The 13446-nt window shown below is 39.7% G+C and overlaps 1 protein-coding gene across 23 annotated transcripts in view; it reads left to right on the top strand.

Annotated features, from left to right (window-relative positions):
- Positions 1-13446, top strand: part of CCDC7 (coiled-coil domain containing 7) — a 301615-nt gene that overhangs the window by 185175 nt on the left and 102994 nt on the right. For all 23 annotated transcript variants that reach the window (XM_042230493.2, XM_060397257.1, XM_042230489.2 and 20 more), the window contains 2 exons: positions 9881-9991; positions 10823-10954. In XM_042230493.2, coding sequence (XP_042086427.1) covers positions 9881-9991; positions 10823-10954 — 243 coding nt within the window. The remainder of the gene's footprint in view (positions 1-9880; positions 9992-10822; positions 10955-13446) is intronic.

Here is a 13446-nt window from a genome sequence, read left to right as displayed (position 1 = left end):
GGGAAGGGAGTCTTGAAAGAGGAGAAGTTTCCAAACATCAGGAAACACTCTCATTGGCAGGTCTGTGGGGAGTCTTGGAATCTCAGAGGGCAACAAAACTGGGAGGAAAAATAAATATATCAATAATTAAACCCCACAGATTACATGTCTAATGGCAACTCCCAATGCTCGCATCCACCACCAGCAAGTGTGGGCTGAACAGGGAGGTGCAGGCTGCATTGCTTAGGGTAAGGACTGGGCTAGAATGCCCTAAGGGCAATCTGAGGAACTAACCTGAGATAGCAACCCAAACTGTGGGATAGCCACAGAGAGAGAGAGAGAGAACTGTCCTGCAAAAAGCCCTAACCTAAGACACTGCCAGGCCCACTCACAGAACAAAGGACTGAGCAAATACCAGAGGAGAGCTAGCAGGCTGCAGACCAGCCCATCCCCTGTCAGAGACAAGCAGGAGGTGGGGGGTTGCAACCAGAGCCATAAAGAGGCACTCACGGCACCAGAGAGGCATCCTCTACCAAACTGTAATCAGGCTTCATTGCTAACCAAGACTGCTTGGAATTCTAGACTGTTGACATCTGCCAGGAGGGTCACAGCCAGAGATCAGCTCCCCAGAAGAGACACACGTCACACCTGAGAAGGCACGCCCATTGTACACCCAGAAAATCGAGCGGCTGTGACGGGGGAGGCGATAAGACACACCCCCCCACCTGGAGGAGACTGTGCTCGCCAAGCACCTGGTCACCAGAGCTGCTCGGACCTGGGAAGGGCACAAAACGCAAGCCCAACTGAGTCTGCACCTTTGTGGAGTACCCAAGAACCTGAACCTGAGCGGCTTAGACCTGGAAAGTGCACGCAACCCAGGGCCAGCCTCAGACAGTTCCTGGCAGAGCAACCTGGAGCCTGAGCAGTGTAGACCATGAAAGCACACATGCCGTGAGCGGGGGCAAACCCAGTGCAGCAGAAACACTGCGAGCACTCCCCATACACGCCCCAAACAAATATCACTATTTGTTTGCAGTGTTCCCTCCCCACAGCAGGACTGAACAAGTGAGCCTAAATAAGTGACCACCTTCGCCCCCTGGTGTCAGGGTGGAAATTAGACACTGAAGAGACCAGCAAACAGAAGAAGCTAAAATAAACAGGGAATGGCTTTGGAAGTGACAGGTGCAACAGATTAAAACCCTGTAGTTACCACTGACTACATTGGAAAGGGCCTATAGATCTTGAGAAGTATAAGCTGGATCAAGGAACTATCTGAAACTGAACTGACCCCACACTGTCCGCAACAGCTCCGGAGAAATTCCTAGATATATTTTTTACTTTTATCATTTTTAAAATTTTTAAACTTTTTTAAAAAGTCCTCTATTACTCCTTTAATTTTCATTTTTATGACCTACTTTAGTTCAGTTCAGTCACTCAGTCACGTCAGACTCTTTGTGACCCCATGAATCACAGCATGCCAGGCCTCCCTGTCCATCACCAGCTCCTGGAATTCACTCAAACTCTCATCCATCAGGTCGGTGATACCATCCAACCATCTCATCCACTGTCGTCCCCTTCTCCTTCTGCCCCCAATCCCTCCCAGCATCAAGGTCTTTTCCAATGAGTCAACTCTTCTCATGAGATAACCAGAGTATTAGAGTTTCACTTTAGCATCGGTCCTTCAAAAGAACACCTAGGACTGATCTCCTTTAGAATGGACTGGTTGGATATCCTTGCAGTCCAAGGGACTCTCAGGAGTCTTCTCCAACGCCGCAGTTCAAAAGCATCAATTCTTCGGTGCTCAGCTTTCTTCACAGTCCAACTCTCTTATCCATACATGACTACTGGAAAAACCATAGCCTTGACTAGATGGACCTTTGTTGGCAAAGTAATGTCTCTGCTTTTGAATATGCTATCTATTGGTCATAACTTTTCTTCCAAGGAGTAAGCGTCTTTTAATTTCATGGCTGCAGTCACCATCTGCAGTGATTTTGGAGCCCCAAAAAATAAAGTCTGACACTGTTTCCACTATTTACCTATCTATTTCCCATGAAGTGATGGGACCAAATACCATGGTCTTTGTTTTCTGAATGTTGAGCTTTAAGCCAAACCTTTTACTCTCCTCTTTCACTTTCATCAAGAGGGTCTTTAGTTCCTCTTCACTTTCTGCCCTAAGGGTAGTATCATCCGCATATCTGAGCAATCTTGATTCCAGCTTGTGCTTCATCCAGCCCAGCATTTCTCATGATGTACTTTACAAAACAACAACAACAAAAAAGACCCTATTTTTAAAGCAAACTTCATGTCTATATTTTATAATGTTTGTGACTTTGTTTTGTATTTTTAATATTGTATTTTTGAGAGTCTAACCTCTAGTCTAGATTTTTAATCTTTGCTTTCTGGTATTTGTTATCAATCTTGTACCTTTAAAACCCAATCTGCAGTACCCATTTTTACTTGGGAGTGTGATTATTGGCTTGATTGCTCTCTCCCCCTGTTGACTCTCCTTTCTCTCCATCAGGTCGGCTCTATCTCCTCCCTCCCCCTTGTCTTCTCTACCCAACTCTTTGAATCTCTTTGTGTGTTCTGGGCTGTGGAGAACACTTAGGGAACTGATTACAGGCTGGATCTTTCTCTCTCTGATTGATTTCCCCTCTTCTCCTCCTGATTACCTCTGTCTCCTTCCTCCCTCTTCTCTTCCTGTATAGTTCCATGAACATCTCTGAGGGGTCCAGACTGTTGAGAGCATATAGGGAATTGATTACTGGCTAGCTTGCTCTCTCCCCTTTTGATTCCCCCTCTTCTCCTCCTGGTCACCTCTATCTCCGTCCTCCCTCTCCTCTTCTTCATGTAACTCTGAAAACATCTCCAGGTGGCCCTCACTGTGGAGAAACTTTTCATCATTAACCTAGATGTTTTATCTTAAGTGCTGTATAGATGGAGAAGTCTTGAAGCTACTGTAAGAATAAGACTGAAAACCAGAGGCAGGAGGCTTAAGTCCAAAATCTGAAAACACCAGAGAACTCCTGACTCCAGGGAACATTAATTGATAAGAGCTCATCCAAATGCCTCCATACCTACACTGAAGCCAAGCACCACCCAAGGGCCAACAAGTTCCATAGCAAGACATACCACACAAATTCTCCAGCAACACAGGAACATTGCCCTGAGCTTCAATATATAGGCTGTCCAAAGTCACACCAAAACCACTGACATCTCAAAACTCACTACTGGACACTTCATTGCACTCCAGAGAGAAGAAATCCAGCTCCACCCACCAGAACACTGACACAAGCTTCCCTAACCAGGAAACCTTGACAAGCCACCTGTCCAACACCCCCCACAGCGAGGAACCTCCACAATAAAGAAAAACCACAAACTGTCAAAAGACGGAAAGGCCACCCCAAACACAGCCATCTAAACAATGAAAAGGCAGAGAAATACTCAGTGTTAACGGAACAGGATAAATGCCCAACAAACCAAACAGAAAGAGGTAGGGAATCTACCTGAAAAAGAATTCAGATAAAGATAATGAAAATGATACAAAATCTTGAAAACAAAATGGAGTTACAGATAAATGGCCTGGAGACAAGGATTGTGAAAAGTCAAGAAATGTTTAACAAGGACCTAGAAGAAGTAAAAAAGAGTCAATATATAATGAATAATGCAGTAAAAACATGAGATCAAAAACACTCTGGAGGGAACCGACAGTAGAATAACGGAGGCAGAAGATAGGATAAGTGAGGTAGAAGATAGAAAGTGAAAGTGAAGTCGCTCAGTCATATCCGACACTCTGCAACCCCATGGACTGCAGCCTACCAGGCTCCTCCCTCCATGGGATTCTCCAGGCAAGAGTACTGGAGTGGGTTGCCATTTCCTTCTCCAGGGGATCTTCCCGACCCAGGGATAGAACCCGGGTCTCCTGCATGAAGCAGACAGGAAAAAAGAAAAAAGAATTGAAATGAGGAAAATCTCAGAGACCTCTGGGACAATGTTAAATGCCCCAACATTAGAATCACAGGAGTCCTAGAAGAAGAAGACAAAAAGAAAGACCATGAGAAAATACTTGAGGAGATAATAGTTGAAAACTTCCCTAAAATGGGGAAGGAAATAATCACCCAAGTCCAAGAAACCCAGAGAGTCCCAAACAGGATAAACCCAAGGTGAAACACCCCAAGACACATATTAATCAAATTAAAAAGATCAAACACAAAGAACAAATATTAAAAACAGCAAGGGAAAAACAACAAATAACACAAAAGGGGATCCCCATAAGTTTAATAGCTGATCTTTCGATAGAAAGTCTTCAGGCCAGAAGGGACTGGCAAGACATACTTAAAGTGATGAAAGAGAAAAACCTACAGCCTTGATTACGGTACCCAGCAAGGATCTCATTCAAATATGAAGGAGAAATCAAAAGGTTTACAGACGAGCAAAAGCTGAGAGAATTCAGCACCACCAAACCAGCTCTCCAACAAATGCTAAAGGATCTTCTCTAGACAGGAAACACAGGGGTGTGTAAACTCAAATGCAAAAGAACAAAGTAAATGGCAATAGGATAATCAGTTCAGTCGCTCAGTCAGGTCCAACTCTTTGCGACCCCATGAATCGCAGCACTCCAGGCCTCCCAGTCCATCACCAACTCCCAGAGTTTACCCAAACTCATGTCCATTGAGTCGGTGATGCCATCCAACCATCTCATCCTCTGTCGTCTCCTTGTCCCCCTGCCCCCAATCCCTCCCAGAATCAGGGGCTTTTCTGATGAGTCAACTCTAAGCATGAGGTGGCCAAAGTATTGGAGTTTCAGCTTCAACATCAGTCCTTCCAATGAACACCCAGGACTGATATTCTTTAGGATGGACTGTTTGGATCTCCTTGGGGTCCAAGAGACTCTCATGAGTCTTCTCCAACACCACAGTTCAAAAGCATCAATTCTTTGGTACTCAGCTTTCCTCAAGTCCAGCTGTGACATCCATACATGACCACTGGAAAAACCATAGTCTTGACTAGATGGACCTTTGTTGGCAGAGTAATATCTCTGCTTTTGAATATGCTATCTAAGTTGGTCATAACTTTCCTTCCAAGGAATAAGTGTCTTTTAATTTCATGGCTGCAGTCACCATCTGCAGTGATATTGGAGCCAAAAAAAATAAAATCTGACTCTGTTCCCACTGTTTCCCCATCTATTTGCCATGAAGTGATGAGACCAGGTGCCATGATATTCGTTTTCTGAATGTTGAGCTTTAAGCCAACTTTTTCAATCTCCTCTTTCACTTTCATCAAGAGGCTTTTAGTTCCTCTTCACTTTCTGCCATAAGGATGGTGTCATCTGCATATCTGAAGTTATTGATATTTCTCCTGGCAAACTTGATTCCAGCTTGTGCTTCTTCCAGCCCAGCATTTCTCATGATGTACTCTGCATATAAGTTAAATAAGCAGGGTGATGATACACAGCCTTGATGAACTCCTTTTACTATTCGGAACCAGTCTGTTTTTCCATGTCCAGTTATCAATAATTACCTTAAATGTAAATGGGTTGAATGCCCCAACCAAAAGACAAAGACTGGCTGAATGGATACCAAAAAAAAAATCCTTATATATGTTGTCTACAAGAGACCCACCTCAAAACAAGGGACACATACAGACTGAAAGTGAAGGGCTGGAAAAAGACATTCCATGCAAATAGAGACCAAAACAAAGCAGAAGTAGCAATACTCATATCAAATAAAATAGACTTTAAAATAAAGGCTTTGAAAAGAGACAAAGAAAGACACTGCATAATGATCAAGGGATTAATCCAAGAAGAAGATATGACAATATAAATATATATGCACCCAACATAGGAGCACTGTAATATGTAAGGCAAATGCTAACAAGTCTGAAAGGAGAAAATAACAATAACACAGTAATAGTGGGAGATTTTAATATCCCACTCACACCTATGGATAGGTCAAATAAAAAAAAAATTAACAAGGAAACACAAACTTTAAATGACTATGAACCAGTTAGACCTAATTGATATCTATAGGACATTTCACCCCAAAACAATGAATTTCACCTTTTTCTCAAGTGCACATGGAGCCTTCTCCAGGATAGATCACATCCTGGGCCATAAATCTAGCCTTGGTAAATTTTTTAAAAAAAAATTGAAATCATTCCAAGCATCTTTCTGGCCACAATGCAGTAAGATTACGTTTCAGTTACAGGAGAAAAACTTTAAAAATTCCAACATGTGGAGGCTGAACAACACACTACTGAATAACCAACAAATCACAGAAGAAATCAAAAAAGAAATCAAAATATGCATAGAAATGAATGAAAATGAAAACACAACAACCCAAAAACGATGAACACTGTAAAAGCAGTGCCAAGGGGAAGATTCATAGCAATACAGGCTTACCTCAAGAAACAAGAAAAAAGTCAACTAAATAACTGAACTCTACACCTAAAGCAACTAGAAAAGGAAGAAATGAAAAACCCCAGGGTTAGCAGAAGGAAGGAAATCTTAAAAATTAGGGCAGAAATAAATGCAAAATAAACAAAAGAGACCATAGCAAAAATCAACAAAGCCAAAAGCTAGTTCTTTGACAAAATAAATAAAATTGGCAAACCATTAGCCAGACTCATCAAGGAACAAAGGGAGAAGAATCAAATCAACAAAATTAGAAATGGAGAGATCACAACAGACAACACAGAAATACAAAGGATCATAAAAGACTACTACCAGCAAATATGTGCCAATAAAATGGACAACTTGGAAGAAACGGACAATTCTTAGAAAAGTACAACTTTCCAAAACTGAACCAGGAAGAAATAGAAAATCTTAACAGACCCATCACAAGCATGGAAATTGAAACTGTAATCAGAATCTTCCAGCAAACAAAAGCCCAGGGCCAGACCGCTTCACAGCCAAATTCTACCAAAAATTTAGAGAAGAGCTAACACCTACGCTACTCAAACTCTTCCAGAAAATTGCAGAGGAAGGCAAACGTCCAAACTCATTCTATGAGGCCACCATGACCCTAATACCAAAACCTGACAAAGATGCCGCAAAAAAAGAAAACTATCGGCCAATATCACTGATGAACATAGATGCAAAAATCCTTAACAAAATTCTAGCAAATAGAATCCAACAACATATTAAAAAGATCATACACCATGACCAAGTGGGCTTTATCCCAGGGATGCAAGGATTCTTCAATATCTGCAAATCAATCAATGTAATCCACCACTTTAACAAACTGAAAAATAGAAACCATATGATTATCTCAGTAGATGCAGAGAAAGCCTTTGACAAAATTCAAAATCCATGTATGATAAATACTCTCCAAAAAGCAGGAATAGAAGGAACATACCTCAACATAATAAAAGCTGTATATGACAAATCCACAGCAAACATTATCCTCAATGGTGAAAAATTGAAAGCATTTCCCCTAAAGTCAGGAACAAGACAAAGGTGCCCACTCTCACCACTACTGTTCAACAGTTTTGGAAGCTTTGGCCACAGCAATTAGAGCAGAAAAAGAAAGGAATCCAAATTGGAAAAGAAGAAGTAAAACTCTCACTGTTTGCAGATGACATGATCCTCTACATAGAAACCCCTAAAGACTCCACCAGAAAATTACTAGAGCTAATCAATGAATATAGTTAAGTTGTAGGATATAAAATCAACACACAGAAATCCCTTGCATTCCTATACACTAACAATGAGAAAACAGAAAGAGAAATTAAGGAAACAATTCCATTCTCCATTGCAATGAAAAGAATAAAATACTCAGGAATATATCTACCAAAAGAAACTAAAGACCTACCTATATGTAGAAAACTATAAAACACTGGTGAAAGAAATCAAAGAGGACACAAATAGAGAGAAATATACCATGTTCATGGATTGAAAGAATCAATATAGTGAATATGAGTATACTACCCAAAGCAAACTATAAATTCAATGCAATCCCTATCAAGCTACCAACAGTATTTTTCACAGAACTAGAACAAATAATTTCACAATTTGTATGGAAATACAAAAAAAAAAAAAAAAACTTGAATAGCCAAAGCAATCTTGAGAAAGAAGAATGGAACTGGAGGAATCAACCTGCTTGACTTCAGGCTATACTACAAAGCTACAGTCATTGAGATAGTATGGTACTGGCACAAAGACAGAAATATAGATCAGTGGAATAAAATAGAAAGCCCAGAGATAAATCCATGCACCTATGGACACCTTGTCTCTGATAATGGAGGCAAGAATATATGACGGAGAAAAGACAATCTCTTTAACATGCGGTGCTGGGAAAACTGGTCAACCACTTGTGAAAGAATGAAACTAGAACACTTTCCAACACCGTACACAAAAATAAATTCAAAATGGATTAAAGATCTAAACGTAAGACCAGAAACTATAAAACTCCTAGAAGAAAACATAGGCAAAACACTCTGTGACATAAATCACAGCAAGATCCTCTATGACCCATCTCCCAGAGTAATGGAAATAAAAGCAAAAAGAAACAAATGGAACCCAAACTTAAAAGCCTTTGCACAACGAAGGAAACTATAATCAAGGTGAAAAGACAGCTTTCAGAATGGGAGAAAATATTAGCAAATGAAGCAACTGACAAAGAGTTAATCTCAAAAATATACAAGCTGCTCATGCAGCTCAATTCCAGTCAAATAAATGACCCAATCAAAAAATGGGCCAAAGAAGTAAACAGACACTTCTCCAAAGAAGACATACAGATGGCTAACAAACACATGAAAAGATGCTCAACATCACTCATTATCAGAGAAATGCAAATCAAAACCACAGTGAGGTACCATTTCACACCAGTCAGAATGGCTGTGACCCAAAAGTCTACAAGCAATAAATGCTGGAGAGGGTGTGGAGAAAAGGGAACCCTCTTACACTGTTGGTGGGAATGCAAACTAGTACAGCTACTATGGAGAACAGTGTGGGGATTCCTGAAAAAACTGGAAATAGAACTGCCATATGACCCAGCAATTCCACTACTGGGCATACACACCGAGGAAACCAGAATTGAAAGAGACACGTGTACCCCAATGTTCATCACAGCACTGTTTATAATAGCCAGGACCTGGAAGCAACCTAGATGTACATCAGCAGGCAAATGGATAAGAAAACTGTGGTTACATATACACAATGGAGTATTACTCAGCCATTAAAAAGAATACGTTTGAATCAGTTCCAATAAGGTGGATCAAACTGGAGCCTATTATACAGAATGAAGTAAGCCAGAAAGGAAAGCACCAATACAGTATACTAACACATATATATGGAATTCAGAAGGATGGTAATGATAATCCTATATGTGAGACAGCAAAAGAGACACAGATGTATAGATCAGTCTTTTGGACTCTGTGGGAGAGGGCGAGGGTTGGCTGATTAGGGAGAATGGCATTGAAACATGTATATTATCATATGTGAAGTGCATCACAAGTCCAGGTTCAATGCATGAGACAGAGTACTTCAGACTGTTGCACTGGGATGACCCAGAGGGATGGGATGGGGAGTGAGGTGGGAGGGTGGTTCAGGATGGGGAACACATGTACACCCATGGCAGATTTATGTACGGCAAAACCACTACAATATTGTAAAGTAATTTGGCTCCAATTAAAATAAATAAATTTACATATTTTTTAAAGCCAATTTCCCCTCCAAAAAAAGAATAAATATACTTGCTGCTTAGGAAAATTTATATAATAAGATAGCTTCAACAACATCTAGTTTTATGACAGATCTAGCATTATAATATTAGTCAATGACTTATGACTTCATAAAAATGAGAGAAAATTCTACTGTACCCTTATTATAAATTTGAAATCTAAAGATGGCCCAATAGTTCTATTTTTCCACGTAATCAACTAAATGCATCTTTTTATTTAGGTTATTTTGGGGTATCAGGTCAAAATCCTCTGCTTGTGAATGAAGATTCGGTTTCAAAACCCCAAAAGCAAGTGAAGAAACAGATAGCTTCTCGAGAGGAAAGACGCTATAGTAAGTATAATAATTAAAGGAAATGTTAAATGATTTTAAACTCATCAGAAGATTTTTTTTCCTTCGGTTCATGAATATGTATTTGAGCATATATTTTATAGCAGTCAAAATGAATGACCTAAGATAATTTGAGAACAATGGCAAAAGTAAGGATACCATTTTGTTGGTATTTGCACAGTTAATAGTTCAGTTCAGTCACTCAGTCATGTCCAACTCTTTGCAACCCCATGAATCACAGCACGCCAGGCCTCCCTGTCCATCACCGACTCCCGGAGTTCACTCAAACTCATGTCCATCGAGTCGGTGATGCCATCCAACCATCTCATCCTCTGTTGTCCCCTTCTCCTCCTGCCCCCAGTCGCTCCCAGCATCAGGGTCTTTTCCAAAGAGTCAACTTTTCACATGAGGTAGCCAAAGTATTGGAGTTTCAGCTTCAGCATCAGTCCTTCCAATGAACACCAAGGACTGATCTCCTTTAGGATGGACTAGTTTGATCTCCTTGCAGTCCAAGGGACTCTCAAGAGTCTTCTCCAACACCATGGTTCAAAAGCATCAGTTCTTCAGTGCTCAGCTTTCTTCACAGTCCAACTGTGACATCCATACATGACCACTGGAAAAACCATAGCCTTGACTAGATGGACCTTTGTTGGCAAAATAATATCTCTCCTTTTCAATATACTACCTAGGTTGGTCACTCAGTTACAAAACTGCTTTCACACACACTCATAACAATTATTCACATGATGTTTCTTAGTTCAGCTCTATGCAAAGAAAATTTGATTATTTGGCATATCCAGAAATTCCATTATACATGTACGTTTTTCTACCTAGCATATCCTTTTCAAAACCTGAAAAACGATATGATAACAGTTGAAAATCTACATCGTGAGAAGAAGGATTTGTTTTCAAGAAAGCAATCCCAAACTCAGAAACCGGGAGCTATCAAAAAGGAGAGTCATGATGGTAAGTAATTAAACATAAATCTTATAAACTGTAGGCAATTAATTTCAGAATGCTGTTTTTTGTTTATGAATATATCTTCAACCATTTTCTTATTTAGTAATCACTCTCATTGTGCCCGTGCTGAATGTGCGTGCTGTGCACTTAGTCGTTCAGTTGTGTCCGACTCTTGAGACCCTATAGACTGCAGCCTGCCAGGCTCCTTTGTCCAAGGGATTCTCCAGGCAAGAATACTGGAATGGGTTACCATTTCCTTCTCCAGGGGATCTTTCCAGCCCAGGGATTGAACCCAGGTCTCCTGTATTGCAGTCAGACTCTTAACTGACTGAGGCTACCCAGGAAGCCCATTGTACTTTGTACTGTGCCAGTGCCCATTGTACATTCTCATTGTACTTCAGGTCTTTATTGATGATTTATCTCTTTCTTTTGTAATCACTGAATTAAATATGTTATATCTTACACTTTGTGGATTTCTCTATTCTTATAGTTGCGACAGGCCTTGGTCTATATCTTGTGATATTCTATTATTTTTATGCATATAAATTTTAAAGTGACATTATTCTTGGAGACAGAGCATTTTATCCTAACAGAGAGGCTTCATTATTTTTATAGTTTTTATTTATTTTCCTTTAAAACTACCTTATCTGCTATCACCGTAGCTCCACAAACTTTCTTTTGGTTGGTATTTGCACGATACATTTTTTTTCTCTCCTGTTACTTTAATTTTCCTGTATCTTTGTGATTTTGCTGAATTTCTGGTAAGAAACTTATAGAATTCAGCCTGATATTTTAATTACCCCTCATAATCTGATTATTGATATATTTAAGTGCAATTCCACTATTTTTCCTATCTGATATATTTCTTTCAGTCTTTCACTATGTTCTTTATCATAATATGTGTTTTGCTTGGCCATATTTCATACCAAAAATTTTAAGCTTTATTCAAAACTACAAATACTATAAGAAAACTAATAATTTTAAATGTAAGTATTTATAATAATGTTTATAGTAATAGTATTATTTCCAAATTAAATATATTTGTTTAGTTCAGTTCATTCCCTCGATTGTGTCCAACTCTTTGCAACTCCATGGACTGCAGCATGCCAGGCCTTCCTGTCCATTACCGACTCTTGGAGTTTATCTAAACTCATGTCCATTGAGTCAGTTATGCCATCCAACCATCTTGTCCTCTGTCGTCCCCTTCTCCTCCGACCTTCAATCTTTCCCAGCATCAGGGTCTTTTCCAGTGAGTCAGCTCTTCTGATCAGGTGGCCAAAGTATTAGAGTTTCAGCTTCAACATCAGTCCTTCCTATGAACACTCAGGACTGATCTCCTTTAGGTTGGACTGGTTGGATCTCCTTGCAGTCCAAGGGACTCTCAAGAGTCTTCTCCAACACCACAGGTCAAAAGCATCAATTCTTCAGTGCTCAGCTTTCTTCACAATCCAACTCTCACATCCATACATGACTACTGGAAAAACCATAGCTTTGACTAGACAGACCTTTGTCAGCAAAGTAATATCTCTGCTTTTTAATATGCTGTCTAGGTTGGTCATAACTTTCCTTCCAAGGAGTAAGCGTCTTTAAATTTCTTGGCTGTAGGCACCATTTGCAGTGATTTTGGAGCCCCAAAACATAAAGTCTCTCACTGTTTCCACTGTTTCCCCATCTATTTACCATGAAGTTATGGGGCCGGATGCCATGATCTTCATTTTCTGAATGTTGAGTTTTAAGCCAGCTTTTTCACTCTCCTCTCTCACTTTCATCAGGATGCTCTTTAGTTCTTCTTCACTTTCTGCCATACGGTGGTATCATCTGCGTATCTGAAGTTATTGACATTTCTCCCGGCAACCTTGATTCCAGCTTGTACTTCATCCAGCCCAGTGTTTCTCATGATGTACTCTGCATAGAAGTTAAATAAGCAGGGTGACAATATACAGCCTTGACATACTCCTTTTCCTATTTGGAACCAGTCTGTTGTTCCATGTCCAGTTCTAACTGTTGCTTTAAATGTGTTTGATGCATCTGTATATCTGGAAAGTAATGACTGCTTCATATATGCATGTGAAAAACATATTCACATGATGTTTGCACTTCAAATAGACAATGATTTGTTTATATCATTTGAAGATAAGGTACAATATTGTAGGATAACTAACATAACTTGTAAACCTAGAGGTTCCACTGCAGATTTCTGATTCTCTATTTAATGTTTTTATGAGAATAGTACCATTTTAGTCTGTCTCCAGTAAGGTCTTTTGATTAGAATCTTAGCTTGTATGACATTGATATAACTACTACAGATTTCTTTTGGTTCATATTTGCATATCTTTTTTATATTCTTATAAACCAGTGACATCTCTTATAGATTATAGTTAAATTGTTTATAAATCCAATGTGACTGTTGTTGTCTAGCCCAACAACATGTAATCCACTTATAATTATTGTACTTACTAATATATTTAAATTTAAGTATTTCCTTTTTTGGGTGCTTT

This window comes from Ovis aries, chromosome 13, assembly GCF_016772045.2.
Source record: "Ovis aries strain OAR_USU_Benz2616 breed Rambouillet chromosome 13, ARS-UI_Ramb_v3.0, whole genome shotgun sequence".
NCBI classification, from domain to species: domain Eukaryota; kingdom Metazoa; phylum Chordata; class Mammalia; order Artiodactyla; family Bovidae; genus Ovis; species Ovis aries.
Note: the sequence above shows the minus strand (reverse complement) of the source record. Positions and strands in the feature narration are given on the sequence as shown.